The sequence below is a fragment of the Phyllobates terribilis genome, unplaced genomic scaffold (genome assembly GCF_046119375.1).
Source record: "Phyllobates terribilis strain yellow unplaced genomic scaffold, ASM4611937v1 Scaffold_2__4_contigs__length_985480577, whole genome shotgun sequence".
Lineage (NCBI taxonomy): Eukaryota > Metazoa > Chordata > Amphibia > Anura > Dendrobatidae > Phyllobates > Phyllobates terribilis.
Genome location: NW_027362762.1, coordinates 428,756,429 through 428,783,576, shown reverse-complemented (window position 1 = coordinate 428,783,576; position 27,148 = coordinate 428,756,429). Strand labels below are relative to the sequence as shown.

General features: G+C 47.5%; 1 protein-coding gene across 1 annotated transcript in view; it reads right to left on the bottom strand.

The window, feature by feature from the left end:
* The window catches only part of LOC141252676 (multidrug and toxin extrusion protein 2-like), a 577,502-nt gene extending 550,936 nt beyond the window's left edge, over positions 1–26,566 (bottom strand). The window contains exons 1-2 of the mRNA XM_073670545.1: positions 26,417–26,566; positions 8,793–8,894 (exon numbers count right to left, since the gene is read on the bottom strand). Of these exons, the coding sequence (XP_073526646.1) occupies positions 8,793–8,894; positions 26,417–26,560 (246 nt within the window). The 5' untranslated portion in view covers positions 26,561–26,566. The remainder of the gene's footprint in view (positions 1–8,792; positions 8,895–26,416) is intronic.
* Between the last annotated feature and the right edge of the window lie 582 nt (positions 26,567–27,148).

The window sequence follows — 27,148 nt, the reverse complement described above, 5'->3', positions numbered from 1 at the left end:
TGTGTCGACTACGCCACCCGTTGTGATGCGGTCACTGTGGCCGCCGCTGCAGCAGGGTCCGCTGAGGCTGATGGTGGATGCGCAGCTTGGTGGGATAACCCCCAACGGGAGGGGTATAGCCTCAGAGGGGACAGGCGCAGAGGATGGGGGTTGTGGTGGTGCGGTGCAGCCGGCAATGAAGACAGACTCGGGTTGTGCAGTTAAGGGAGTTTACTTACTGCTGATGTTTCGGTCACTCCAGCTGCTAGTGACCACCCGAGCCGTGCTGCGTCCACCAGGTCCTGGATCCAGCCAACCCCCAAACAAGTCCGGAGCGTGGCCCTGAGCTCTCCCTCTGTCCTTTCTTCAGCCGTCCCCACCAGGGATTCACCTAGGTCCAGCTCCCTCGGGCCTTCTTTTGGGACACCCTTGGCCCTGGGTTCCCTGACCCTTCATGTGGTGTGCCTTCGGGGTGAATGTGGTGGGTGACCGTGACAGACACTGCCCACGGTCTCCGGTCTCTGGCTGGGGAATGTCTTTGCCCCCACCAGCTTGGGTTCTGGTACCCTCTTGCTGACTCCTCACCCGGTGCTCTAATTTGGGTTCTTGGGTCCCTTCAGTCTTCCCCCTCTGGGTCTTTCTCTGCTCCACTCTCTCTCTCTCTAGGGCTGCTGTTTCCTTCTCTCTCCTCTCCAACTGACTTGTTCTCAGCGTCTGACCCTGATCTAAGTTGGTGCCCTCCTTATATATCCCTCTATGTGTGAGCTCAGGTGACCAGCACCCAATGAGCTCCTATCACTACCCAGACTGCTCCCCCTATCTGCCCCTACACTACATGGGATGTACCACCCCCCTCCCACTCCAGCCAGGAACAGGCTCGGTTGTACCTGCACATTTCTAAGTGGGAGTACCGTCGGCCTGCTCCTCTGGAATGGGATGTATGTAGTGCATGCAGTCTATCTGAGCTCAGTTCCACACTCCTTCCTTACCCGGGAGTGGAATATCACACCTCTGGGTTGAGGTGCAATACCCCTGTAGCAGCCGAATCCTCAGGGTGCTACATTGGCAATAAATAAATCACACTTGCAGCCAGTTAACATGGATTAAAGTTGACTCAACCTCTGTCCTGTGTCCTTGTGTGTACCACATTGAGCATGGAGAAAAGAAAGAAGACCAAAGAACTGTCTGAGGACTTGAGAAACCAAATTGTGAGGAAGCATGAGCAATCTCAAGGCTACAAGTCCATCTCCAAAGACCTGAATGTTCCTGTGTCTTCCGTGCGCAGTGTCATCAAGAAGTTTAAAGCCCATGGCACTGTGGCTAACCTCCCTAGATGTGGACGGAAAAGAAAAAGTGACGAGAGATTTCAACGCAAGATTGTGCGGATGGTGGATAAAGAACCTCGGCTAACATCCAAACAAGTTCAAGCTGCCCTGCAGTCCGAGGGTACAACAGTGTCAACCCGTACGATCCGTTGCCGTCTGAATGAAAAGGGACTGTATGGTAGGATACCCAGGAAGACCCCACTTCTTACCCCGAGACATAAAAAAGCCAGGCTGGAGTTTGCCAAAACTTACCTGAGAAAGCCTAAAACGTTTTGGAAGAATGTTCTCTGGTCAGATGAGACAAAAGTAGAGCTTTTTGGCAAAAAGCATCAACATAGAGTGTACAGGGAAAAAAAAGAGGCATTCAAAGAAAAGAACACGGTCCCTACAGTCAAACATGGCGGAGGTTCCCTGATGTTTTGGGGTTGCTTTGCTGCCTCTGGCACTAGACTGCTTGATCGTGTGCATGGCATTATGAAGTCTGAAGACTACCAACAAATTTTGCAGCATAATGTAGGGCCCAGTGTGAGAAAGCTGGGTCTCCCTCAGAGGTCATGGGTCTTTCAGCAGGACAATGACCCAAAACACACTTCCAAAAGCACTATAAAATGGTTTGAGAGAAAGTACTGGAGACTTCTAAGGTGGCCAGCAATGAGTCCAGACCTGAATCCCATAGAACACCTGTGGAGAGTTCTCAAAAGGGCAGTTTGGAGAAGGCACCCTTCAAATATCAGTGACCTGGAGCAGTGTGCCAAAGAAGAATGGTCTACAATTCCAGCAGAGCATTGTAAGAAACTCATTGATGGTTACCGGAAGCGGTTGTTCGCAGTTATTTTGGAGTTTTGTGTGAAATGATCAATGATTTGATTTTTGCTTCATTCTCTTTTGTGCATTATCTGACAGAATACTTTTGGCCACCACTGTAGGGAGTTGTAGGGGCCATCATACCAGTTATAGGGAGCTGTGGGGACCATCATACCGGATATAGGGAGCTGTGGGGACCATCATACAGTGCATAGGCAGCAGTGGGGACCACCATACAGTAAATAGGCAACTGTGGAGACCACCATACAGTGCATAGGGAGCTGTGGGGACCATCATACAGTACATAGGGCACTGTAGGGACCATTATACAGTGCATAGGGAGCTGTGTGGACCATTATACAGTGCATAGGGAGCTGCGGGGACCATTATACAATGCATAGGGAGCTGCGGGGACCATTATACAGTGTATGGGGAGCTGCGGGGACCATCATACAGTGCACAGGGAGCTGTGGGGACCATAATACAGTGCAGAGGGAGCTGTGGGGACCATCATACAGTGCACAAGGGGGTGTGGGGACCATCATACAGTGCACAGGGAGCTGTGGGGATCATCATACAGTGCACATGGAGCTGTGGGGACCATTATACAGTGCACAGGGAGCTGTGGGGACCATCATACAGTGCACAGGGAGCTGTGGGGACCATCATATAGTGCACAGGGAGCTGCGGGGACCATCATACAGTGCACATGGAGCTGTGGGGACCTTCATTCAGTGCACAGGGAGCTGCAGGGGCCATCATACAGCATCTAGGGAGCTGAGGGGAACATCATACAGCGTCTAGGGAGCTGTGGGGCCTATCAAACAATGAGTAGTGAACTGTGGGACTATCGTACAGTATACAGGGGGATGTGGGGGCCATCATACAGTCTACAGGGGGCTGTGGGGGCACTCAGGACATTATTTCTTTTAAATGGGTGCATTATTAGTTTAGCTGTGATTGTAGCTTTGAGGGGGCATTATTACTCACTCAAGGGTATTTGTTGCTTGGAGGGGATACTTCGGATATTATAACTTTCAAAAGAGCATATCTGGCATTATTACTATGGGATGCTATTATTTGTATAGACCCCCTCTATCTGGCACATTGTCTTTGCAGCACTAATTTTGGAAGGGGTAATCATAGTAATGACATCATTTTTGAAGTATTGTGGTCACCGTTCCACGTCGGAAGAGCCGGCAGCATGGGGAGGTTGTGCAGTTTGGGAATAGATGGGGACGGTGCTGGAAATGTGAGAAGTCAGATGGTTTTTGTACAGTGTGTTTTTTTATGTAGAGGCAATGGTCATATTATGTACTCACTGTGTAGTGGTGATGGTAGAGGGCATTGTGTAGCAGTATTATTTTTGCCTTGTTTAATAGTACATTTGGTAATATTGGTCTTTGTATTGTGTACTTTAGGTTCGCAACAGTGGTATACTGTAATTATATATGTATAGATCCTCTTTCAAGTGGCGGGGAGGTTGTATGGGGAAACACGTTTTTTTGGGCTTGGGCCCCTGATCTTTTAGGACCCTAGCAATGCCCTTGCTAAAGGGTGAGCATAAACTGTACCCAAATACTCCTGTATCTATGGATTTGCCCCTTCAGAGGCCAGCCCCAGCTACCCTCAGGAGCCATGGACTCTAAGCTGGCCACTCTCTTCCAAGGCTTTCGTTCAAGTGAGTGTTGTGGCTCCCATGCCTTCCTTATTGTATTTCTCATGTTTCCCATGGATGTAAATGAACAAGTTTCTCATGTGTTCAATGTTTATAACTTATACTCTGTTACAAACTAAATTTAAGAAGGAGGGAGTGTGACGCGCCCAGGGGATGGGGAAACGACTACTCGGCGCCCGGGCCTTGCTGTTAGTTTTGGGGGATGTCGCGGTGGCCAGCTCCCGGGCCCGTACCCTGGGGTCACTCTTAAAAGCAAAGGAATGTGGAAAAGGTGTATGGGAAAGGGGAAATTGTTCGTTATGCCACCCGTGGTGTCTGGTGAGGTTCACCAGCGCTGCGACAGTCCTCTGAGGCCGGTGTTCAGGCAGCTTAGTTGGTACGGCTCCCCACAGGTGGAGCGGGGCCTCAGGGCAGCGTAGAAGAAGGGATGCAGGACAGAGGGGAACCAGCCGGGTCAAAGGAAGGGGAGAAGAATAGGCACGCACACCGGAGTTCACTTCAGTGTCTTTACTGGTGGTGCTTCAGGCACGATCCAGGGCACTGTAGGGTGAAGGGTGCATATCAGGACTCTTCCCAGTGAGCGGGTGTGGGGCCTCCTGTTTCTTGCCTTTTCCTGATAAGTTTATGACCTGCCTGGAGCTAGGCCTAACTTGGTCTCTGTCTTGCATCGGCTGACCTGGTGGTAGGGCCTTCTGATGGAGATCACACTCCCCGGTCTTTTGGGCCTCTGTGACTCCTAACCCTGGTATGACAGTCAGCTTTTGGTGTTCCTGGGACATATAGTTTGCCAGGGATTCCGGTTGTTTCTGCTGGTCGTAGAGATCCCTGCAGACACGGACCCGGTGTCCGGTAAATGGTCTTGGGGTGAGCTGGCTAAGCTCCTCAACCCCCTATGTACCTCGCTTACTCCACTTGCCTTCGGCCACACTCGGGGCCCTCACTAGGCTTCACACTGGCAATAGGCCTTGCTACTCTTCACCGCTCTTACGGCGTCGGCACGCCTTAGGCTCACTAACCTGAGCTCAATGAGTCTGGGCTGAAATGACAACCTCTCTGGCTGCAGCAGACTGACTTTCTCTCATACTTCACTCTCTGTGGACTCCAGACTGACTGCCTAGCTCCACCTTCCCTTTTAATATCCCTAACGGGCTCCCTCTGGTGGTCTGAGGTGGAAGGTGGAGGTGTGTGAATGCTATGAGGGCCTCTTGTGGAGGAATCCGTCCATGCACCCCTCTGGAATCTGTGGCACCGATGCGTAGCAGGGCGCCACACTGTAAAGACAGGTGTCGCAAATATCTGTGAACTCTAATGGCATAGTTCCCAACCGTCCCGTATTCAGTGGGACTGTCCCGTCACGGCTCATACTCATCTATCTATCATGCTATTTTCGTAGCTCCGCCCAGTGAAGTCCATAAATTAAGTTTAATGTATTCACCTCACTCTCTATCAGGTCTCCCGGGACTCAAACTGCTTTCGCCGGCACAATCTCTTCTTTCCCCGACAGCATCTCTACCAATGAGCCATAGCTCATAATGGGAGACATACAGTAGGAGGTTTTGGTAATCTTGACCTCTCTAGCAGGCAATGACTGCAGAGGCACAGAATACAAGTACATTGGATATAGTAGTGTATATTTTTGTACTTGTATTCTGAGTTGGAAAAAAGTCCGATTTTTGTTCCTATAAAAGATCTTTATTATAAGCAATTACAAAAATGATTTATTTTTTTTTGCGAGAGCCTCCATGGGGGCTCAAACCCACAGCCCAGACAGGAGCTGAACACACTGAGCTACAAGCTCAGGTGATGTCATGACTCATGAGCAGAACTTTCCATACTGTTATAGCAGCTGTGACTGCAGACATTACATAGAGATACATTGCACACAGCAGTGGATTTCTATGTATTGTATTCTAGAGGGAGAATAAGAGATTTTTTTTATTCCTATGAAATTAGAAAAAGAATAATGAAAAACAGTTAAAATATTGTTATTTTTAATGCGCTTTTTAAAAAATAATAAACATCATAAATCAGCACATAGCACGGACATATTTGGTGTCCCTGTAATCGTAACGACCTACAGAACACAGCGATCAGATTATTTATGGGGATCGGTAAATGGTGTAAAAAAGTGGCATGATTGATATATTTTTTCTATTAAACCCATATAAAATGTATTAAAAATGTATTGAAAACATAATGCTGAGGCCGTGTTCACACGTAGTGTAAATGCTGCTTTTTCTGAACGTTTTCTGCAGGTTTATGCACCACTCTTCTCTGATTATTGCATGTTTGCTGCTTTTCTTTCATGCGTTTTCCCGCTTATTTGATGCGATTTTGGTGCAGATGTGAATCCACATTTTTAATGCCTTTTTTTATAGTACAGAAATGGTTTGATTCTGCACTTAAAAATGCAGCAGCATTTTTTTGTTCATGCGTTTTTTTTTTCCAGAAGTCTATAAAGAAAAAATGCACTAAAACCGCAGAGTTCAGCAGCGTCTTCAGACCACAGAGAGCGGAGATTTCATGGACTTACATCCACTTTGCTTGGATATTTAGACCTTGTTCATATGTAGAGTAAATGCTGATTTTTTTCTGCTCTGTTTAACCGTCGAAACAAAGTGGATGTAATTTCATGAGAACTGCGCCCCCTGTGGTCTACAGAAGCTGCTGAACTGTGTAGTTTTTGTGCTTTGTTTCTTTGGATCCTAAAAAAAAAAAAAAACATGTGAACACAGCCTTACAGGCACCAAAAAGCCGAATGTCATATAGTGGCGCAACATAAAGATGAGGAAGTTCTGGCGGCTCCAACTGTGAATGAAGGAAAAAAAACTAATCCACAACTAGAGATGAACAGGGCTCATAGATGACGTTATGCTGCCCTGGGTGATCAAAGCCACCAGGGATACCGGCAGATAAGAGATTCATGGTCTCCTGTCCAGCCGCCAGATACCACTGACATGGACGCTGGACCAGAGACCCGGGAATCCATCCGCTCATCTCTAGTCCCAACTGTCCCGGATACAGCAGACAGTCCCGGATTTGGGTCTACAACCTGCAGTCTCAGGCGTCTGCTGAATCTCTGTCACTGCTATCGCCCCTATGACAACTCCTCCTGCAAGGGGAGAAAGATAATGGTAAATGGGCATGGATTGGGGTGTGACAAGGGGCGTGGCCAAAATTTTCCGCAGTGCGCTCTGTGCACCGCAACATCTGTCCCTCTTTCTGTTCTTCAAAAGTTGGGAGGTATGTGATGGTGTGAAAAGACAACTTTTCGGCCATAGTGTAAGGACTATTGTGAAGTCTGGTGGGTAGCAGCCCCTGCAGGAGAACTGCTAAGCACAGTAGAAGCAACCCTGCACCCCTGGGATTGAGTGGTGCTTGAGATCAAGTAGGCCAGCCAGTGCCGTCATTGTCAGGACAACAGCGAAATCTGCGCAGCCGCATGGGACTTAGTATCCTGCGCGGTTCAAAAAGTGCCAAATTGCCAGGTGACATCAGTTAGGGATCAGACAAGGGATGTCTATGGAGGATCCTTAGTTGTCAGCGGTGGGAAGAGAGCTGAGGTATTTTCCTGTTAAGCCTGAGGTGCCGTGGATGCCAAGGTCCAAGCTGAGAGGAGAAGTTTTAGTGCATGTATAGTGCTATATGCAGCGGGAGTGAGGAGAGTTGCTACACATTGCAGGAAAAGAGCTGGGTTCATCACACCATGAGGGGCTGTGAGCTCATTGTACTGAATACCTATGGAGAGCTGTAATCAGTCACCACCATCATCAACTGCTCCAGTAAAAGTGAGTTTTTCTTCCTGTTGCACCAGAAGTCTGGACAGTACTTATTGAGAAGGGCTGATCCTGCATCCCTTACACAACTTTCCCCTTTTTTCTTATTCTGCTGAGGATAGTCTGCCGGCCGGCGAGTCCACTCGTGACAGTTCTCCGCCATTACGCCCTGGCTCGGTGGAGGCCGACTCAGACATACTTTTTTCATAAAAAAATTTAAGAACTGCACAAAATTTTCACCACATTCATATGACTTGTACAATAAAACAATTCCCCTGTATGATGAACATAGTAAAAAAAATCAATCCAATGACAAAATTAATTTTTCTTGTTCATTCCGCCTCCTAAAAAAAACAATAAAAAGTGATCACTTAGACATCAGTGATTTCTCTCATAAACAAAAAAGGGGTCCAAGTTTCATCAGTGTTTTGGATCTGATTTTCATCAGTGTTTGATCAGAGTTTCAGTTTTTACCATCAGTTTTTCATCATGCATTTTGCACGTATGCAGATGAAAAAAACAAAACAGCAAATCTCCTCCTAATCATTTCAATTTTATTCACGGACAGCACATGCACTTTACACTGATGCCATTTGTCTGCTGTCTGTAATTTTCACGGACCTCTAGAGTTGTTTCGGTAATTTTGATCATGACTCAGATCAAAAATCAACTTGTCGCCATGATATTTTGTGTGAGCCCACATGGCCTGATTCATCAAGACTGGCGTTGTTCACACCAGTCTTGATGAGGGGGCGTACTGGAATCAGATACTCCTGACTCATGAAGAAGTGCATGCCTCTTCATAAAATCGGGAGTGTCTGACAAGTGGCTTGTGCCTCCGTGCGCTACACCAAAAATCTCAATCCAGTTAGTTCTGGATTGAGATTTGCTGAACCGCGCCCACAATCCGTAAAAAACACGTAGTTGTGAACAGCTCCATAGATTATGATGGATACACAGATAGAACTCGTACCTTGATTCATGGATGTCTGAATGAGGACTTATACATAGAATAAGTTACTGGAACAGCTTTTTATCATGTCTCTAATACCTCAAGTTACTCATCTGAAGACCTTAAAATGTATTGATGTATATTTATAACATTCTCTAAGCAATGCATATAATTTTACATGTTTTATACACATAAAAGCATAAATGTCAGACTTAAAATAAATAAAAATTTATACAAAAATGTTTGAGCATATTATCTACATTAACACATATACTTACAGCCACAGCAAGAGTTACAGAGTCCAGCTCAATTTTACCTAAATGTCCACAGAATATTGAGCTCGCAGTAATCAGAAGAAACACCATCAGCTGGGATAAGAACTGTAGGAAAAACAAAATACAAACATATATTGTATGTGTATAGCAGTGTGTTGTATGGCATTTATTGGGGTTAATATTTTATGACACTAAAAGAATGTAAGCATACATTTTAACCCCTAATGCTGTGATAACCAACTGGGGAGATGTGAGGGCCCACTCCCACTCGGAGTACCACAGTGTTACAGAATGGGAAAAGATTGAGCCTCCTTATAAATAAGTTTGGCGCTTGTCTAGTGTAAGATAGCTGCACTTTATATAATTGACAGGTGTCAGGACATTCATCCAGCAGAGTGCAGAGGAGTGGGGCAACGCATGGAGGTATATATACCCAAAAAAACGACAGCTCACCACCCAAAAAAGAAATACAAGCCCTCAAATAGCTCCACTTAGGGAAAAATTTAAATATTCCAGGTGTTGGTGCTGCCTTCATTAAGAATATCATAGAAAACGCCAATCTTAAAGGGTTGTCCAGCACAAGTCTCCAGTCACTTTACATCAGAGGTCCCCAACCGCCGGTCCGCGGACCAGGACCGGGCCGTTGGGGTTTTTCAGCCGGTCCGCGGGGAGAGGGGGCCCCTCCAGCCTCCAGCAGGGCCGCCATCAGGGCATGACTGCCCTGACTCCAGTATGGGGCCCGGCCGGTAGGAGCCCCCCTCTTGTGCGTCTCTCTCCTCATGGGGCCCCCGGCCGCATGCTAAGCGCCGGGTCCGGGACATCTTAGCGCTGCGCTGCTGCGGCAGCACCTACATGATTCCCCTGACTTCCGGTCATGTGACGGCGCCGTCACATGGCCGGAAGTCAGGAGAACCTGGTGTCAGCGATTTGGACGAGCGCCAGGATTCTGCAGGGATCGCATGGGGGTAAGTATAACAAGTTTTATTTTTTTTTAAATACAATTAACTAGGAGTGGGGGGAATGGGAGATGCACATGGGGGGAGGGGAGAGATGAGAGATGCACATGGGGGAGGGGAGAGATGAGAGATCCACATGGGGGGGAGGGGAGAGATGAGAGATGCACATGGGGGAGGGGAGAGATGAGAGATCCACATGGGGGGGAGGGGAGAGATGAGAGATCCACATGGGGGGAGGGGAGAGATGAGAGATCCACATGGGGGGAGGGGAGAGATGAGAGATGCACATGGGGGGAGGGGAGAGATGAGAGATGCACATGGGGGAAGGGGAGAGATGAGAGATGCACATGGGAGGGAGGGGAGAGATGAGAGATGCACGGGGGGGTGAGAGATGCACGGGGGGGTGAGAGATGCACGGGGGGGTGAGAGATGCACGGGGGGTGGATGAGAGATGCACGGGGGGATGAGAGATGCACGGGGGGGATGAGAGATGCACGGGGGGTGGATGAGAGATGCACAGGGCGGTGAGAGATGCACGGGGGGGATGAGAGATGCACGGAGGGGATGAGAGATGCACGGGGGTGAGCTGCACATGGGGGGGTGAGAGATGCACATGGGGGGATTATGTTTACATAACTTTGTTGCCTTATGAAGGGCGGGGGGGCCCCCAAAAATTTCTTGCACAGGGGCCCACTACAGTCTGTGTCCGCCCCTGGGATGAAGTAAATGCAGCTGAACAGCAGCTGTCAGGACAGCTGCCCTGTCCTGCTGCAGGGCGTGATGGGGCCTCAGTGATGCGGCTCCTGGCACAGCACATTATGTGGGGCTCCTGGCATAGCTCCTGGCGGGGACCTGGTCTACACTATATGATAAGTATGCACTAAACTCCAAATCCCTCCATTACCCCGCCCCCATATGACCAAAGCCCCGCCCACCCCACCCCCTCCTTGCTGGGCCATGGAAAAATGATCTTGCTTCAAGCCGGTCCCTGGTGCAAAAAAGGTTGGGGACCACTGCTCTACATGACTGCAGATTTGTGAATCCTCACATCACGTGCAGTGCACACTGTCAGGATTCATCTGCCAACGCCGGGACTAGGCAGTCGTGTGACCATAGTTATGCGTTTTAGATACTTCTGGACACATTCCGGCTAGACTGAATCAATGCACTTGAATTGAACAAGGCCAGATACAGACTAGCCGGCAGGTGACCACATGTATGCAAATCGTATACTTGTGTTCACGCTCAGTGTCGGACTGGAGAATACAGGGCCCACCAGAGAACATCATTCTTGGGTCCCAACATCCATTACTACAGAAATAAGAAAATCTAAAGTCTGCAGCAAAAAGTAGGAAAGTGCTGTGTACATTAACAAAAAGCGTGTGAACCTAAATATCAGAGATTTCTTGTATTTTTCTTATTGCTATTTGGCCTACATTGGATTTCATGGACTATGTTGGACCAAATCCATCTTTAAATTATCATCGCTGGGGCTTAGTGTCAGTCAGATTTGTTTTGTTGCCTCAAACATTGACACCCCTCTGACTAATAATTCACTGCCTAATGCACCAGGGGAATTGGGAAGGAGTTTGTTACCCCCCAGAAACAGACCATCCAATGTGACAGTTTGTGCAGAGGATGGCTGTAAGCTATTATTTTTCCACTAGAAAGTAACCATCTATAGAGTCATAACTGATTGAGGCCTGTAGCTCAACTCATACAGCTGTCAGTAAGTGTGAATATGTACATATGTATACAGAGTCTTAGGCCATGTGCCCATGACTCGCCCAGGTGGATATGGGGGACTCGGTACCCTGGCCTTTACCTTCTTGGGATGTCACGGCAGTCGGCTCCCGGGCCCGTACTCTGGGGTCACTATTTAAAAGGGGTTTGTCACTTGAAGGGATGAATAACAGTTTTTTCTCGTGACGCCACCTGTGGTTCCCGATAATGGGTACCGGCGCTGCTGCAGACCTCTGAAGGTAGATGTTAGGGCAGCTTGGTTGGTGCGGCTCTCCACAGGCAGAGCACAGCTCCAGGGCAGTGTAAGTGCAGATGGTGATGCTGGGCGTTGTAGTGCAGGAGGGATAACGTGGTGGAAATAACTGACAGAAGCAATGGGGTGCAGTCATCCAAGTTTACTCACAGTTATTTAGGTTCTTCAGATGGCACTGTGTTATGCACACGCCCGGACTGACTGGCGTGTGCGTGATTAGTGATCCCACTGTGCCATGAATCGGAGAGTGCCTGGAGGGGCGTAACTAAGTATCAACCCGATCCGACCCAGGTCGCACAACGGCTACGACGCCGTGCACCTGGGAGGAACCGAGCAGAGGGACCAGGTGCCACTCCAGGTCAGACCCCGGACACGGCTGTTGACCCACACCAGGGAATACAGGAACAGGCAGGTTAGAGCACAGGCTGGGTAGGGTCCAGTACAGACTGGGAGACGGGTTCAGAGCCGCAGATGCGATAATCAAGCAGAGTAAAGTGAAACCGCAGGTGCGGTGGACAAGGCTGAGCAGAGCGAAACCGCAGATGCAGTGGACAGGGCTGAGCAGAGTGAAACCGCAGGTGCGGTGGACAGGGCTGAGCAGAGCGAAACCGCAGATGCGGTGGACAGGGCTGAGCAGAGCGAAACCGCAGGTGCGATGGACAAGGCTGAGCGGGCAGGATCCGCCGGAGCAGTAAGTAAGGCAGAGCTAGGGGGAAACAGCCAAAGTGGTGAGCAAAGACAGAGCAGAGAGGACAGGGCTCTGTTCACCCGGAACAGACTGGAAGGGAAAGGCAGAACCAGATACACACGAGGTACTTGCAAAGAAGTAGCGAGTGGACTCCAAACTCACAAACGGAAGTACAGCGACAACGAGTAGGAGTTAGGTGCAGGTTCAGACTCTGCAGAAAAAGGAAAGGTACAGACATAGAGAAAAACAGGTAACAGGCTAGGAGAGTGTTCAGACAGGAACTGAGTGTTAAGACAGGAACTGACACTGCAGCGAGATACAGGAGTGAGTCTGGGTATGCGGCACCCAGAATGGCGGACAAACAGGCTAGAAGACACAGATAACGGGTCTGGGTATGCAGCCCCCAGAAGGCAGGACGAACAGGCTAGGAGCGAGTTCAGACAGGCCTGGGAATACAGCCTCCAGGAAGGCGGACAGGCAGGAAAAACAGAACAGGACCTGGCACATCAGAGGCAAGAAGCCCTCTGAGGATAAGAGTTGCTCAGGCACCAGCTTCAAGGTGGATCTGGTTTAAATATCCAGCGACAGACAGCAATAGGCTGAGGACGCATTAGGGGTGTGCCCACAGCAGCTCCAAAAAACAGGAAGTAACCGGGCCGCCGCCCTAAGCAGTCAGGACAGGGACAAGCAGACAGCATGAACAGAAGCCAGGCTGGCAGACTGGACTGAAGATTAAGTTTGCGATCTTGCATAGTGGGAGATAGTAGTGTAGCACCCTGAGGATTCGGCTGCTACAGGGGTATTGCACCTCAACCCAGAGGTGTGATATTCCACTCCCGGGTAAGGAAGGAGTGTGGAACTGAGCTCAGATAGACTGCATGCACTACATACATCCCATTTCAGAGGAGCAGGCCGACGGTACTCCCACTTAGAAATGTGCAGGTACAACCGAGCCTGTTCCTGGCTGGAGTGGGAGGGGGGTGGTACATCCCATGTAGTGTAGGGGCAGATAGGGGGAGCAGTCTGGGTAGTGATAGGAGCTCATTGGGTGCTGGTCACCTGAGCTCACACATAGAGGGATATATAAGGTGGGCACCAACTAGAATCAGGGTCAGACGCAGAGGGTCAGTCAGCTGCAGAGGACAAGTTCAGACGCAGAAAGTGAGTTGGAGAGGAGAGAGAAGGAAACAGCAGCCCTGGAGAGAGAGAGAGTGGAGCAGAGAAAGACCCAGAGGGGGAAGACTGAAGGGACCCAAGAACCCAAATTAGAGCACCGGGTGAGGAGTCAGCATCAGGGTACCGGAACCCAAGCTGGTGGGGGCAAAAACAATCCCTAGCCAGAGACCGGAGATCGTGGGCAGCGTTTGCCACGGTCACCCACCATATTCACCCCGAAGGCACACCACATGAAGGGTCAGGGAACCCAGGGCCAAGGGTGTCCCAACAGAAGGCCCGAGGGAGCTGGACCTAGGTGAATCACTGGTGGGGACGGCTGAAGAAAGGACAGAGGGAGAGCTCAGGGCCACGCTCCGGACTTGTTTGGGGGTTGGCTGGATCCAGGACCTGGTGGACGCAGCACGGCTCGGGTGGTCACTAGCAGCTGGAGTGACCAGTACAACTTCTGCAGTAAGTAAACACCCTTAACTGCACAACCCGAGTCTGTCTTCATTGCCGGCTGCACCGCACCACCACAACCCCCATCCTCTGCGCCTGTCCCCTCTGAGGCTATACCCCTCCCGTTGGGGGTTATCCCACCAAGCTGCGCATCCACCATCAGCCTCAGCGGACCCTGCTGCAGCGGCGGCCACAGTGACCGCATTACAACGGGTGGCGTAGTCGACACAAAAGAACTTTAGTAACATCTGTAAAGCTGCCACATAACTCTGAGTTTGACGCCCTGGGCACGGGACCGGGTCACAGCCGCTCGGAGACTACAACCCCCCCCCCATCTGATCCGGTGCCGGGTATTCCCCTCAAAAAGGAATATGTCCCAGGGGGCGCGTCAGTAGCATAGTAACATAGTAACATAGTTTTTAAGGTTGAAGGAAGGCTAAGTCCATCTAGTTCAACCCATAGCCTAACATGTTGATCCAGAGAAAGGCAAAAAAAAACCATGTGGCAACACTAAGCTCCACATTGGGGAAAAAAATTCCTTCCCGACTCCATACGACAATCAGACTAGTTCCCTGGATCAACACCCTATCAAGGAATCTAGTATTTATAACCTGTTATATTATACTTTTCAAGAAAGGCATCCATGCCCTTCTTAAATTTTAACAGTGAATCACTCATTACAACATCATGCGGCAGAGAGTTCCATAGTCTCACTGCTCTTACAGTAAAGAATCCCCGTCTGTGATTATGATTAAACCTTCTTTCCTCCAGACGTAGAAGATGCCCCCTTGTCCCCACCTCAGGCCTCAGAGTTAAAAGATCAGTAGAAAGGTCTTTGTACTGTCCCCTCATATACTTGTACATAGTAATAAGATCACCCCTAAGCCTTCTTTTTTCCACAGTAAATAACCCCAAGTGTAATAACCTGTCTTGGTATTGCAGACCCCCCAGTCCTCTAATAACCTTGGTCGCTCTTCTCTGCACCCGCTCTAGTTCAGCTACTGAATGGCTTTCTTATACACCGGAGACCAGAACTGTACACAGTATTCTAAGTGTGGTCGCACTAATGACTTGTATAGAGGTAAAATTATGTTCTCCTCATGAGCATCTATGCCTCTTTTAATGCATCCCATTATTTTATTTGCCTTTGCAGCATCAGCCTGACACTGGCCACTAAACGTGAGCTTGTTGTCCACCAATATACACAGGTCTTTTTCAGTTACAGTTTTGCCCAGTGTTTTACAATTAAGCATATAATTATACATTTTATTTCCTCTGCCCAAGTGCATTACCTTACATTTATCCCCATTAAAGCTCATTTGCCTTTTATCAGTCCAAGCTTCTAGTTTACATAGATCCACCTGTAATATAAAATTGTCCTCCTCTGTATTGATTACCCGGCAGAGTTTAGTGTCATCTGCAAATATTGAAATATTACTCTGTATGCCCCCTACAAGGTCATTAATAAATATGTTAAAAAGAAGGGGGCCCAATACTGACCCTTGTGGTACCCCACTGTTAACTGAGACCCAGTCTGAGTGTTTTCCATTAATAACCACCCTTTGTTTCCTATCACTGAGCCAATTCTTAACCCACATACATATATTTTCCCCTATCCCCATTGTTCTCATTTTATGTATCAACCTTTTGTGTGGAACCGTATCAAAAGCTTTTGAAAAGTCCACATACACAACATCCACTGCATTTCCTTGGTCCAGTCCAGAACTTGCCTCCTCATAAAAACTGATCATATTAGTTTGACAGGAACGGTCCCTCGTAAACCCATGTTGATATTGGGTCATGAGGTTATTCTTCTTCAGATACTCTATTATAGCATCTCTTAGGAAACCCTCCAGGATTTTACCCACAGTAGAGGTTAAGCTTACCGGCCTATAATTTCCAAGTTCAATTTTTGTCTCCTTTTTGAATATTGGCACAACATTTGCTATACGCCAGTCCTGTGGTACAGACCCTGTTATTATGGAATCTTTAAAGATTAAAAATAATGGTCTATCTATGACATTACTTAATTCCTGCAATATTCGCGGGTGTATCCCATCCGGGCCCGGGGATTTGTCAACTTTAGTGATTTTTAGACGCCGCCGTACTTCCTGCTGGGTTAAGCAAGTGACATTTAATGGAGAATTTTTGTTATCACTAATCATGTTTTCTGTCATGCGATTTTCTTGTGTAAATACGGTTGAAAAAAAATCATTTAGCATATTGGCTTTTTCCTCATCCTCATCCACCATTTCACCCAGACTATTTTTAAGGGGGCCAACACTATCATTTTTAGTTTTTTACTATTTATGTAGTTAAAGAATATTTTGGGGTTATTTTTACTTTCTCTGGCAATGATTCTCTCTGCCTCAATCTTTGCTGCCTTGATTTGTTTTTTACATAATTTATTTAATTTTCTATATTTATTTAATGCCTCATCACTATCTACTTGCTTTAGTTCTCTAAATGCTTTCTTTTTGTCACTTATTGCACCCCTTACAGCTCTATTTAGCCATAGTGGTTTCCTCCTATTTCTAGCATGTTTATTCCCAAAGGGTATATATTGTGCACAGGTCCTATTCAGGATGTTAATAAATGTCTCCCATTTGCTTTGTGTAGCTTTATGTCTCAGTATATCGTCCCAGTTTATTGCACTAAGATCATCTGTTAACCGTTGGAAATTTGCCTTCCTGAAGTTTAGTGTCCTTGTAACCCCTCTACTACACATCTTATTAAAGGTTACATGAAAACGTATTATTTTGTGATCACTATTACCCAAGTGACCCCCAACTCGTATATTTGATATGCGGTCTGGCCTATTGGTTAATATTAGGTCTAGCAGTGCTCCCCTTCTTGTTGGGTCCTGAACCAGTTGTGAAAGGTAATTGTCTCTCATAGTTGTCAAAAACCTATTACCTTTGCTTGAACTACATGTTTCTGTCCCCCAATGTATTTCAGGGTAGTTGAAGTCTCCCATAATAATGACTTCTCCTTGAGTCGCTGCTTCATCTATTTGCTTTACGAGGATATTCTCCGCTACTTCCATTATTTTTGGAGACTTATAACAAACCCCTATCAGTAATTTATTATTTTTTCCCCCTCCCCTTATCTCCACCCACAGGGACTCTACATTTTCATTAGATTCACATATATCCTCCCGCAAGACAGGTTTTAAGGATGATTTTACATATAAACACCCACCCCCCTCGCTTGTTTGTATGGTCATTTCTGAACAGACTATAGCCCTGTAAATTAACTGCCCAGTCATGGCTCTCATCCAGCCACATCTCAGATATCCCTACCATGTCATAATTATTTTCCAACAAAATTAATTCTAATTCCTCCATTTTGTTGGTGAGGCTTCTGGCATTAGTGTACATGAATTTTATGTATCTCTCTGTACCTCTATTCCTTCTTACTTTATTGACTGTTCTAACCCCACCCCCAATTTCTTTATTTGTGCCCAGGTCCCTATCTTCCACACCTATAAAATGAATACCCTCCCCCCCAATCCCTAGTTTAAACACTCCTCCAACCTTCTAGTCATTTTCTCCCCCAGCACAGCTGCACCCTCCCCATTAAGGTGCAGCTGGTCCCTAGCGTAGAGTCTGTAGCCAACTGAGAAGTCGGCCCAGTTCTCTAGGAACCCAAATCCCTCCTTCCTACACCAGTTCTTGAGCCACTTATTTATCTCCCTAATCTCCCGTTGCCTCTCTGGCGTGGCACGTAGTACCGGTAGTATTTCAGAGAATACCACCTTGGAGGTCCTTGCTTTCAGCTTGCAGCCTAATTCCCTGAAATCATCTTTAAGGACCTTCCACCTACCTTTAACTTTGTCATTTGTGCCAATGTGCACCATGACCGCTGGGTCCTCACCAGCCCCTCCCAGTAATCTGTCAACCCGATCAGCGATGTGCCGGACTCGAGCGCCAGGTAGGCAGCACACTATTCGACGATCCTTGTCTTTGTGACAGATTGCCCTATCTGTTCCCCTAATAATTGAGTCCCCCACTACAAGCACCTGCCTGGCCTGCCCTACTCTCCTATTTCCCTCCTTACTGGAGCTGACACTCCTTCGGCTTTCAGGGGACATGCCTTGCTGCAGTAGTGCTACCCCTGTACCGTCACTCCCCTCATCTGACAACTTTGCAAACTTATTGGGGTGTGCCAGATCAGGACTAGCCTCCCTGGCACTCTTCCCTCTAGTACCCCTTCTAACTGTCACCCAACTAGCGACCTCACTGCCCTGCAGCTCCCGACTACCACCCTCCCCCACATCTACCCCAGTGAGCTGCTGCTCAGTGAGCAGCAGACTCCTTTCCATGTTGTCAATGGATCTCAGTGTTGCCAGCTGCTCATTTAGATCCAGTATCTGGGCTTCCAAAGATGGTGCACTATGCAAGTACGCCGCCAGGTATGTTACACACTGTACAGGTGTCAGCCTCCCACGTTGTACTGCGTTCACCAGGCAGGAGTTCAGCACTCCCTCAAGTATATCAGAAGCACTTAACGGGACCCCCTTTCTGTATGTTCCTTCCTTAGCCGACTTCCCGCGCTGGGTCTCTCCCTCCTGCCCTGCGCCTCGCCACACAAAGTCCCGATCGGGTACCTTGAGATCCCTCTGGGCAACTTGAAGTTCCCGGACCTGACTTGGTGCCCTTTTCGGCGGCTTAGGTGCGAAAGTGGCAACTGCACCTTGAAAGTGCAGAAGCCTCCGGTTTTCCAGCCGAGACTTGAAGTAACACGGCTGGTCCAGGGACCGGTTCCCTTCTTGCGGCCTGATCCCTCTGACACTTGGCAGATTCGGGCGTACGGGTGCCGCCCTGCACTCACCGTACCCCCTGGGATCCCTTTTATTCCTGGAGCCTTCCTCCCTGACTCCCCTCTCGTCTCCTTGGGCCTCGCTTACTAGGCCCCACTCTGGAGCATAGCTCCTGAGGAGACTCTGCTCCTCTCCTCTTCTCTCTCACTGTATCCACTGACTGACTGACCACACTCCCTAAGATGGCTTCTCTTTTTATACATATTCTTTAAGTGCTCCCCTGTTCTACATCCTCCACCCACACCCACTACTTGGTTCACCCTCACTTTTGGTTCCCCCCGCTCCTGCCAGGGACAGGGCAGCAAAAGAAGTGCATAATGCCCTTCCAGCCGGCCTGGAGTAGTGTAGTGTTGAGTGCAGGTGTTGGGGTCCCGGGCAGTACTCCATCCTTACCTGAGAGAAGGAGATGCCACACCTCTGGGAGAGGTGCAGTACCTCTGTGGCGACAGAATCCTCAGGGGCGCCACACCCACGTAGTGTTTTTGTACCGTTTTTGCAGTGTTTTTATGGATCCTCCGTTGCTTTGCAGGGCCAGTCCAACACTGCTCACACCCCCTCCTCATCGATGCTCGCGATGTGCTCAATGTGAAGATTCACAAGGCTGCAGTCACATAGAGAGACTGCAGACTTGTAGCTTAAGACTGGACAACCCCTTTAATGATTCTTACCTATTGTGTTTTAATAGTTTGTTGCATGCAGTGATATTGTAATATGACCATACTTTATATGAAACTGATTCAGTGAAGTGTATATCTATGAGGCAATATGGAGTATGGTTCTACCTGTATAAAAATGTTCTTGAGTTCTCTAAATTACTTACAGAATGAGAAGATTTGGCATTTATTTGGTAAGACTGATCACTAAAAATTACTTTATTAATCATATACTCATTTTGACATAAAGGAGAGAATGATCTGAAGTATCTGGAGGAGTTAAAGCCAAATATGCTTCAGTGTTGTTTTTGTGTCATCTAAAAAGTAGATTTCATAATTTTCAAAGAAATGGAAATACGTTTGGTAGACAGAAAATGTTGCTATTGTAAATACATAAAAAGTAAATGTGAGATGTCAAAGGAATTATGCAGATGTAGAAATGAGACTATACCTCTCAAGTATACACCCAGGAATTGAATTCCCTTATGAATCCGGCTTCTAGTGTCAATGTTAGTAATTAATTGTTGTATAACTTCCATATGGAGTTAGTCATATTTCAAAGAGTTCAAAAAAGGAAGTGGAAAGTATAGCAGCTTTAACTGTTGGTGAATGGAAGGATTGTATATTTCCACCTAGTCTTACATATCACAATAGTCTCTGGACTAATGAGCCAAAAAGTAAAATATTTGGCTGTAACAAAAGGCAGTTTGTTCACTGAAGGGCTGGAGAGCAGAACAATGATGAGTGTCTGCAAGCAACTGGGAAGTATGGAGATTATGGTGGTGGTTCATAGTAAATTTGGGGCTGCATTGGTCAAGATGAGAAATGTAGGCAGATACTTATCCATCAAGCAGTTTTATCAGAGAGGCATCTGATTTTCTCCAAATTTATTCTGCAGCAGGACAGCGACCCCAAACATACAGTCAATGTCATTAATAGCTAACTTTGGCATTAGGAGGAGAGCTGGAAGTGATGATATGGCCACTACAGAGCCCTGATCTCACCATCATTGAATCTGACTAGGATTATATGAAGAGACAAAAGAATTTTCCTAAGCCTACACCCATACAATAGCTGTGATTGGATCTCCAAGATGTTTGGAAGAACCTCCCAGCGGAATTCCTTCAACAATTTTGCTCAAGAAAAATTGATGATGTTTTGAAGGCAGAGGGTGGTCACAGCAAATACTGATTTGATTTAGATTTATCTTTTGCTCATTCACTTTGCATTTTGTTAATTTCTAAAAAATGAACTATTAACACTTATATTTTTGAAAGTATTCTTATTTTGCAGCATCTTTTCCACACATGCCTAAAACATTTGAACAGTACTGTCTGTACACCCTATAATACCATTCATAGGTATTAATCTTAATCTTAGTAACTAGCCAAGCTAAAAATGTTAATGATTTGAGATGAGAGATTTGTTGGAGAGCACTTAAGATTAAATTGTCTGAAAAATTATACAATCTTCTGATTTTCCTATTTTGATGCTGGAAATATTGGGGGAAGATCATTTATGTTTGGCAAAGGGATCCTTGTGGCAAAAATTAGAGGTGACAATGAGCATCCTTAACATGTGCCATTAATTTTAGAGAATGGTTTGGAAAGCAGACCAGATATATGAACTTCTGCAGAAGGAAAAAAAATAGAGAGCCATTATAGAAAAGAAAATGTGACCTTCAAAGCCAAGTTTATTTAGGAGTACTTTCAATTTTTTCCAATGAACATAATCAATTGTCTTCTCCGCATCTCCAGAATGGAGCAGGAGGCATGGATCACATTTTAATAATGCAGAACAGCCTAAAGACACCTCCCAGAGAATCTATGAGTAACGCCCCCTTGGTAAAGACCATAAAAATTACCACTCAATAAAAAGGCCTATACCGTAACTCTGGAACTGTATAGCAGATTTAAAAAAACAAAAATGTAGTAGGGGAAAACCTTGAAGAAAATAAGAGCAAAAACTAGCCACTTTGGACCTTGTGACAGGTCCTGTTTAAGGCAATCTATATTTTATTAGATATTCAACATGTTAAACACAGTGATATCTATTATATAAGGCACTGCAAAACAAATAGCCTAAATATAGCACCAAGTACCAATTAGATCTTATGCAGTTTCACATAACATTGGTTGTACCTTCCAAATCTGATCCATTAGATACCGTATTTTTCGGACTATAAGACGCACTTTTTTCCTCCAAAATTTTGGAGGAAAGAGGGGGTGCATCTTATAGTCCGAACATATGTACTGTGGCTGTGCGTGGTGGGGGGCTAGGGGGAGCGGCAGCCGCCTGCAGCAGCCAATGCTGTGCTCGCTGCTATAGAAAATGAATAGTGATGAGCGAGTATGTTTTGTTAACCCTTTCGCCGAGTATGCTCGGCCGAGCACCGAGTATTTATAGCGTGCTCGGGCTTTAAGTTTTTGTCGCTCCATGAACATGATTTGTGACTGTTTGACAGATTTAATACATGTGAGGAATACTGGCGGTTGCTGCCTGATTCTTGTAGTTACTGTACTGTGTGCGCACTCCTGGTGCGTCCCCAGCCTATTATTGTGAGTCACTGGATACTTGGGCCCCCTCCGCCCAGTGGGAGGGGCCTGAGTGGCACTTTCTTTCAGTGTGTTCTGTGCAACTGAGTTGCCAGGTCCTGTTCTGTATCTTGTCTGCTTCCGCCACCCTGGTGACTGAGTACTCAGGCCTGTTACCTGTATCTGTGACTTCTAGTCTGTTCCACCACCCTGGGGGCTGTATACCCAGGCCCGTTGCCTGTATCTGTGACTTCTAGTCTGTTTCCGCAACCTTGAGGGCTGAGTTCCCAGGCTCGTTCCTGTATCTTGTTCCTGGCTCAGTTCCTGTCTGAACAGTGTCCTAGCCCGTTACTTGTTTGTCTCTATGTTCGTATCTTTCTTTTTCCTGCAGTGTCTAAACCTGCACCTAACTGCAACTCGTTGTCTCTGTCCTTCTGTTTGTGAGTTTAGTGTCCGCTCGCTACTTCATTGTAAGTACCTTGTGTGTATCTGCTCTGCTTGTCCACCGCACCTGTGGGTTTTGCTCTGCTCTGCTTGTCTACCGCACCTGCGGTTTTGCTCTGCTCTGCTTGTCTACCGCACCTGCGGGTTTTGCTCTGCTTTGCTTGTCTACCATGCCTGCGGCTTTTGCTCTGCTCTGCTTGTCTACCGCACCTGCGGGTTTTGCTCTGCTATGCTTGTCTACCGCACCTGCGGGTTTTGCTCTACTCTGTTCGTCTACCACACCTGCGGGTTTTGCTCTGCTCTGCTTGTCTACCGCACCTGCGGGTTTTGCTCTAGTCTGCTTGTCTACCGCACCTGCGGGTTTTGCTCTGCTCTGCTTGTCTACCACACCTGCGGGTTTTGCTCTGCTCTGCTTGTCTACCGCACCTGCGGGTTTTGCTCTGCTCTGTTTGTCTACCGCACCTGCGGGTTTTGCTGTGCTCTGCTTGTCTACCGCACCTGCGGGTTTTGCTCTGTTCTGCTTGTCTACCGCACCTGCGGGTTTTGCTCTGCTCTGCTTGTCTACCGCACCTGCGGGTTTTGATCTGCTCTGCTCGTCTACCACACCTGCGGGTTTTGCTCTGCTCGTCTAACGCACCTGCGGGTTTGGCTCTGCTCTGCTCGTCTACCGCACCTGCGGGTTTCGCGCTCTGCTCGTCTACCGCACCTGCGGGTTTTGCTCTGCTCTGCTCGTCTACCGCACCTGCGGGTTTTGCTCTGCTCTGCTCGTCTACTGCACCTGCGGGTTTTGCTCTGCTCTGCTTGTCTGCCGCACTTGCGGCTCTGTTCCTCTATCCCAGTCTGTACTGGTCCCTATCCTGCCTGCATTCCTACCTGCCAGTACCCACCTGTCTGTATACCAGCCGTGCCTGCTAGTATCCACCTGTCTGCATACCAGCCATGCCTGCCAGTACCCACCAGTCTGCATACCAGCCGTGCCTGCTAGTACCCACCTGTCAGTATGCCAGCCTAACCTGCCTGTTCCTGCATTCCCCGGTGTGGGTCAACAGCTGTGACCGGGGTCTGACCTGGAGTAGCACCTTGTCCCTCTGCTCGGTTCCTCCCTGGTTCACGGAGTCGATTGAGCCGCCGTGCGACCTTGGTCAGACCGAGTTGATACTTAGTCATGCCCCTCCAGGCACTCCTCGGTTCATGGTCTAGTGGGATCTCTAACCACGCTCACGCCAGTCAGTCCGGGCGTGAGCGTAACACGCAGCACTGGAGGAGAGAGGAGTTGAGTATAACTGTTGATTTTTTTTGTGGGCAGTGTGATGGGGGTCAGAGGGTGCCATGCATACCAGGACGGGGGATCAAGGGGTGCCATGCATACCAGGATGGGGGGATCAAGGGATGCCATGCATACCAGGATGGGGGAATCAAGGGGTGCCATACATACCAGGTTGGGGATCAAGGGGTGCCATGCATTCCAGGATAGAGGAATCAAGGGGGGGTACAATGCATACCAGGATCAAGGGGTGCCATGCATACCAGGATGGAGGGGTGCCATGCATACTAGGATCAAGGGGTGCCATGCATACCAGGATCAAGGGGTGCCATGCATACCAGGATCAAGGGGTGCCATGCATACCAAGATCAAGGGGTGCCATGCATACTAGGATCAAGGGGTGCTATGCATACCAGGATGGGGGATCAAGGGGTGCCAAGCATACCAGGATCAAGGGGTGCCATCCATACCAGGATGGGGGGTCAAGAGATGCCATGCATACTAGTATGGGGGAATCAATTGGTGCCATGCATACCATGATGGGTGAATCAAGGGGTGCCATGCATACAAGGATGGAGGGGTGCCATGCATACTAGGATCAAGGGGTGCCATGCATACCAGGATCAAGGGGTGCCATGCATACCAGGATGGAGGGGTGCCATGCATACTAGGATCAAGGGGTGCCATGCATACCAGGATCAAGGGGTGCCATGCATACCAGGATCAAGGGGTGCCATGCATACCAAGATCAAGGGGTGCCATGCATACTAGGATCAAGGGGTGCTATGCATACCAGGATGGGGGATCAAGGGGTGCCAAGCATACCAGGATCAAGGGGTGCCATCCATACCAGGATGGGGGGTCAAGAGATGCCATGCATACTAGTATGGGGGAATCAATTGGTGCCATGCATACCATGATGGGTGAATCAAGGGGTGCCATGCATACAAGGATGGCGGAATCAAGGGGTGCCATGCATACAAGGATCAAGGGGTGCCATGCATACCAGGATCAAGGTGTGCCATGCATACCAGGATCAAGGGGTGTTATGCATACCAGGATCAAGGGGTGCCATGCATACCAGGATGGGGGATCAAGGGGTGCCAAGCATACCTGGATCAAGGGGTGCCATGCATACCAGGATCAAGGGGTGCCATGTATACCAGGATCAAGGAGTGCCATGCATACCAGGATCAAGGGGTGCCAAGCATACCAGGATCAAGGAGTGCCATGCATACCAGGATCAAGGGGTGCCAAGCATACCAGGATGGGGGATCAAGGGATGCCATGCATACCAGGATGGGGGATCAAGGGGGATCAAGGGGTGCCATCCATACCAGGATGGGGGATCAAGGGGTGCCATGCATACCAGGGTCAAGGGGTGCCATGCATACCAGGATCAAGGGGTCCCATGCATACCAGGATGGGGGATCAAGGGATGCCATGCATACCAGAATGGGGGATCAAGGGGTGCCATGCATACCAGGATGGGGGGATTGGGGTGCTATGCATACCAGGATGGGGATGAGGGCCACATATACCAGGATGGGGATGAGGGCCACGTATACCAGGATGGAGGATATTAACAGAATTGGGGGACATTGCCACTATACCAGTGTCAGCAGCAGACCCCCTCCCCCATAACAGTACATCATGACCACATTTTTTGCTTACATTTTTTTTCTATTTTCCTCCTCTAAAACTTAGGTGCGTCTTATGGTCCAGTGCGTGTTATAGTCCGAAAAATACGGTACTTCAGACCTCAATATAACATAGTGGTCACAGCAGTATCATACAGTCATGCCACTTAGCAGATTGACCCTACAGTAAAAAAATCTGCTTCAATCTCTGTTTCCTATTCGTCCCTTACCTATTGGCAGTCTGCAAAGCTCTTGTTTTATTAAAATCAAGTAACTCTAGTAGTAGTTGCCAAAATTACTGTAGTGACCTGAAAATGCAGAGGCTATTCAATCAACTGTCTTCATTGACAGATTTTCAGTAGTGTCACCGGATTTCTGTTAAGTAACTGGGCAAAAGCATACAAAGCATTTACTATGGAAAAAGAAGCAATGGATTCCAGCATCAGGATTTTCAGTTAAAAATACTATTTAATAGGTTCGTCAGTATAAAAAAAAGTCACAACCCCTGTTGATATCTAGAAAACAAGTTTCAGACTGGCGTTTTTAATCATTGCAATCATTTTAATTATTTGATCATTGCAATTAAAGACACCAGTCTAAAACGCGTTTGCTAGATATCCCTATACAGGGGTTGTGATGGGGTTTTATACTTACCTAATAAATAGTGTTTTTAACTGAAGATCCTGACTCTTGAATCTATTATTGCTTTTCATTGCAGCACTGCCAGTCTCCATGCTTCAGAACTTTATATGGGTGAGCTGATATTTTTTCTTTTTTGGCTAACAATTATGTATATTACATTTATATAATACCCGCTATCCTGACACAACAGTGATAGGAAAAATACAATATAATATAATTAAATTACATTTAATAGAAGTAATTCTTTATATTTCCAAAATTCTATTTATATACAGTCTGCAAGTTAGTTGATACATATAACACTTCAAATCTGTGTGAATATTCATTTCTGCATGACTACTTATGTATACAAAGTATGTGAAATCAGTACTTACAACAGGTATGGCCAACGCAAGTATATCTTTTGCTTCGTTACAGAATCCATCAATTGTCAAATAATGCAAGAGTTTCTTAAATCTCTTTGGATTGCCTGAAAGCGAAGAGGTCTCACGAGGTTCATTCTTCTCCCTTACCACCATCGCTGACTGTACATGTGAAAACTCACAAGACTGGTGTTGTAACTATATGGTGTAGACTACTGAAGAGAAAAAGAATGGCGAAAACCATAAAACTCACAAAACAGCTCTTCACTGTGAAAAGGTGGAGTTAATGCAGTATGCTTTGAGCAAAACTTTAGTGGGAGGAGAACCTGCTGAAACCTGAAGGCTGAGCACAAACATTACTGCTAACATTCTGTAATGTGGAACATTTATTGTTTATCTTTTTTATTACTGATGAGCAAGTATGCTGGTTACTACTCGTCACTCGCCCGAGCATCATAGTGCTCGAGATGCTTGTTACTCGGCGAGTATTTTTTGAATGCTTGGGCAGGAGCTCGAGTCCCCACCCCCCATGTTTGGTACTTTTTAGGCAACCAATTAACATGCAGGCACTGCCTGATAGCCACTGTAATGCTGTAGCCATGTCTTTAGTGGCATTACAGTGATTGGCTGGCCGCATAGCGTCATCAGTTCTATATAAGACCCGGGACCCTATCCTCGTCACAGTCTACCCCTCAAACAGGCAGAGTAGGGAGAGCTGCAGCTAAGAAAGGGAGAGAAATGGCA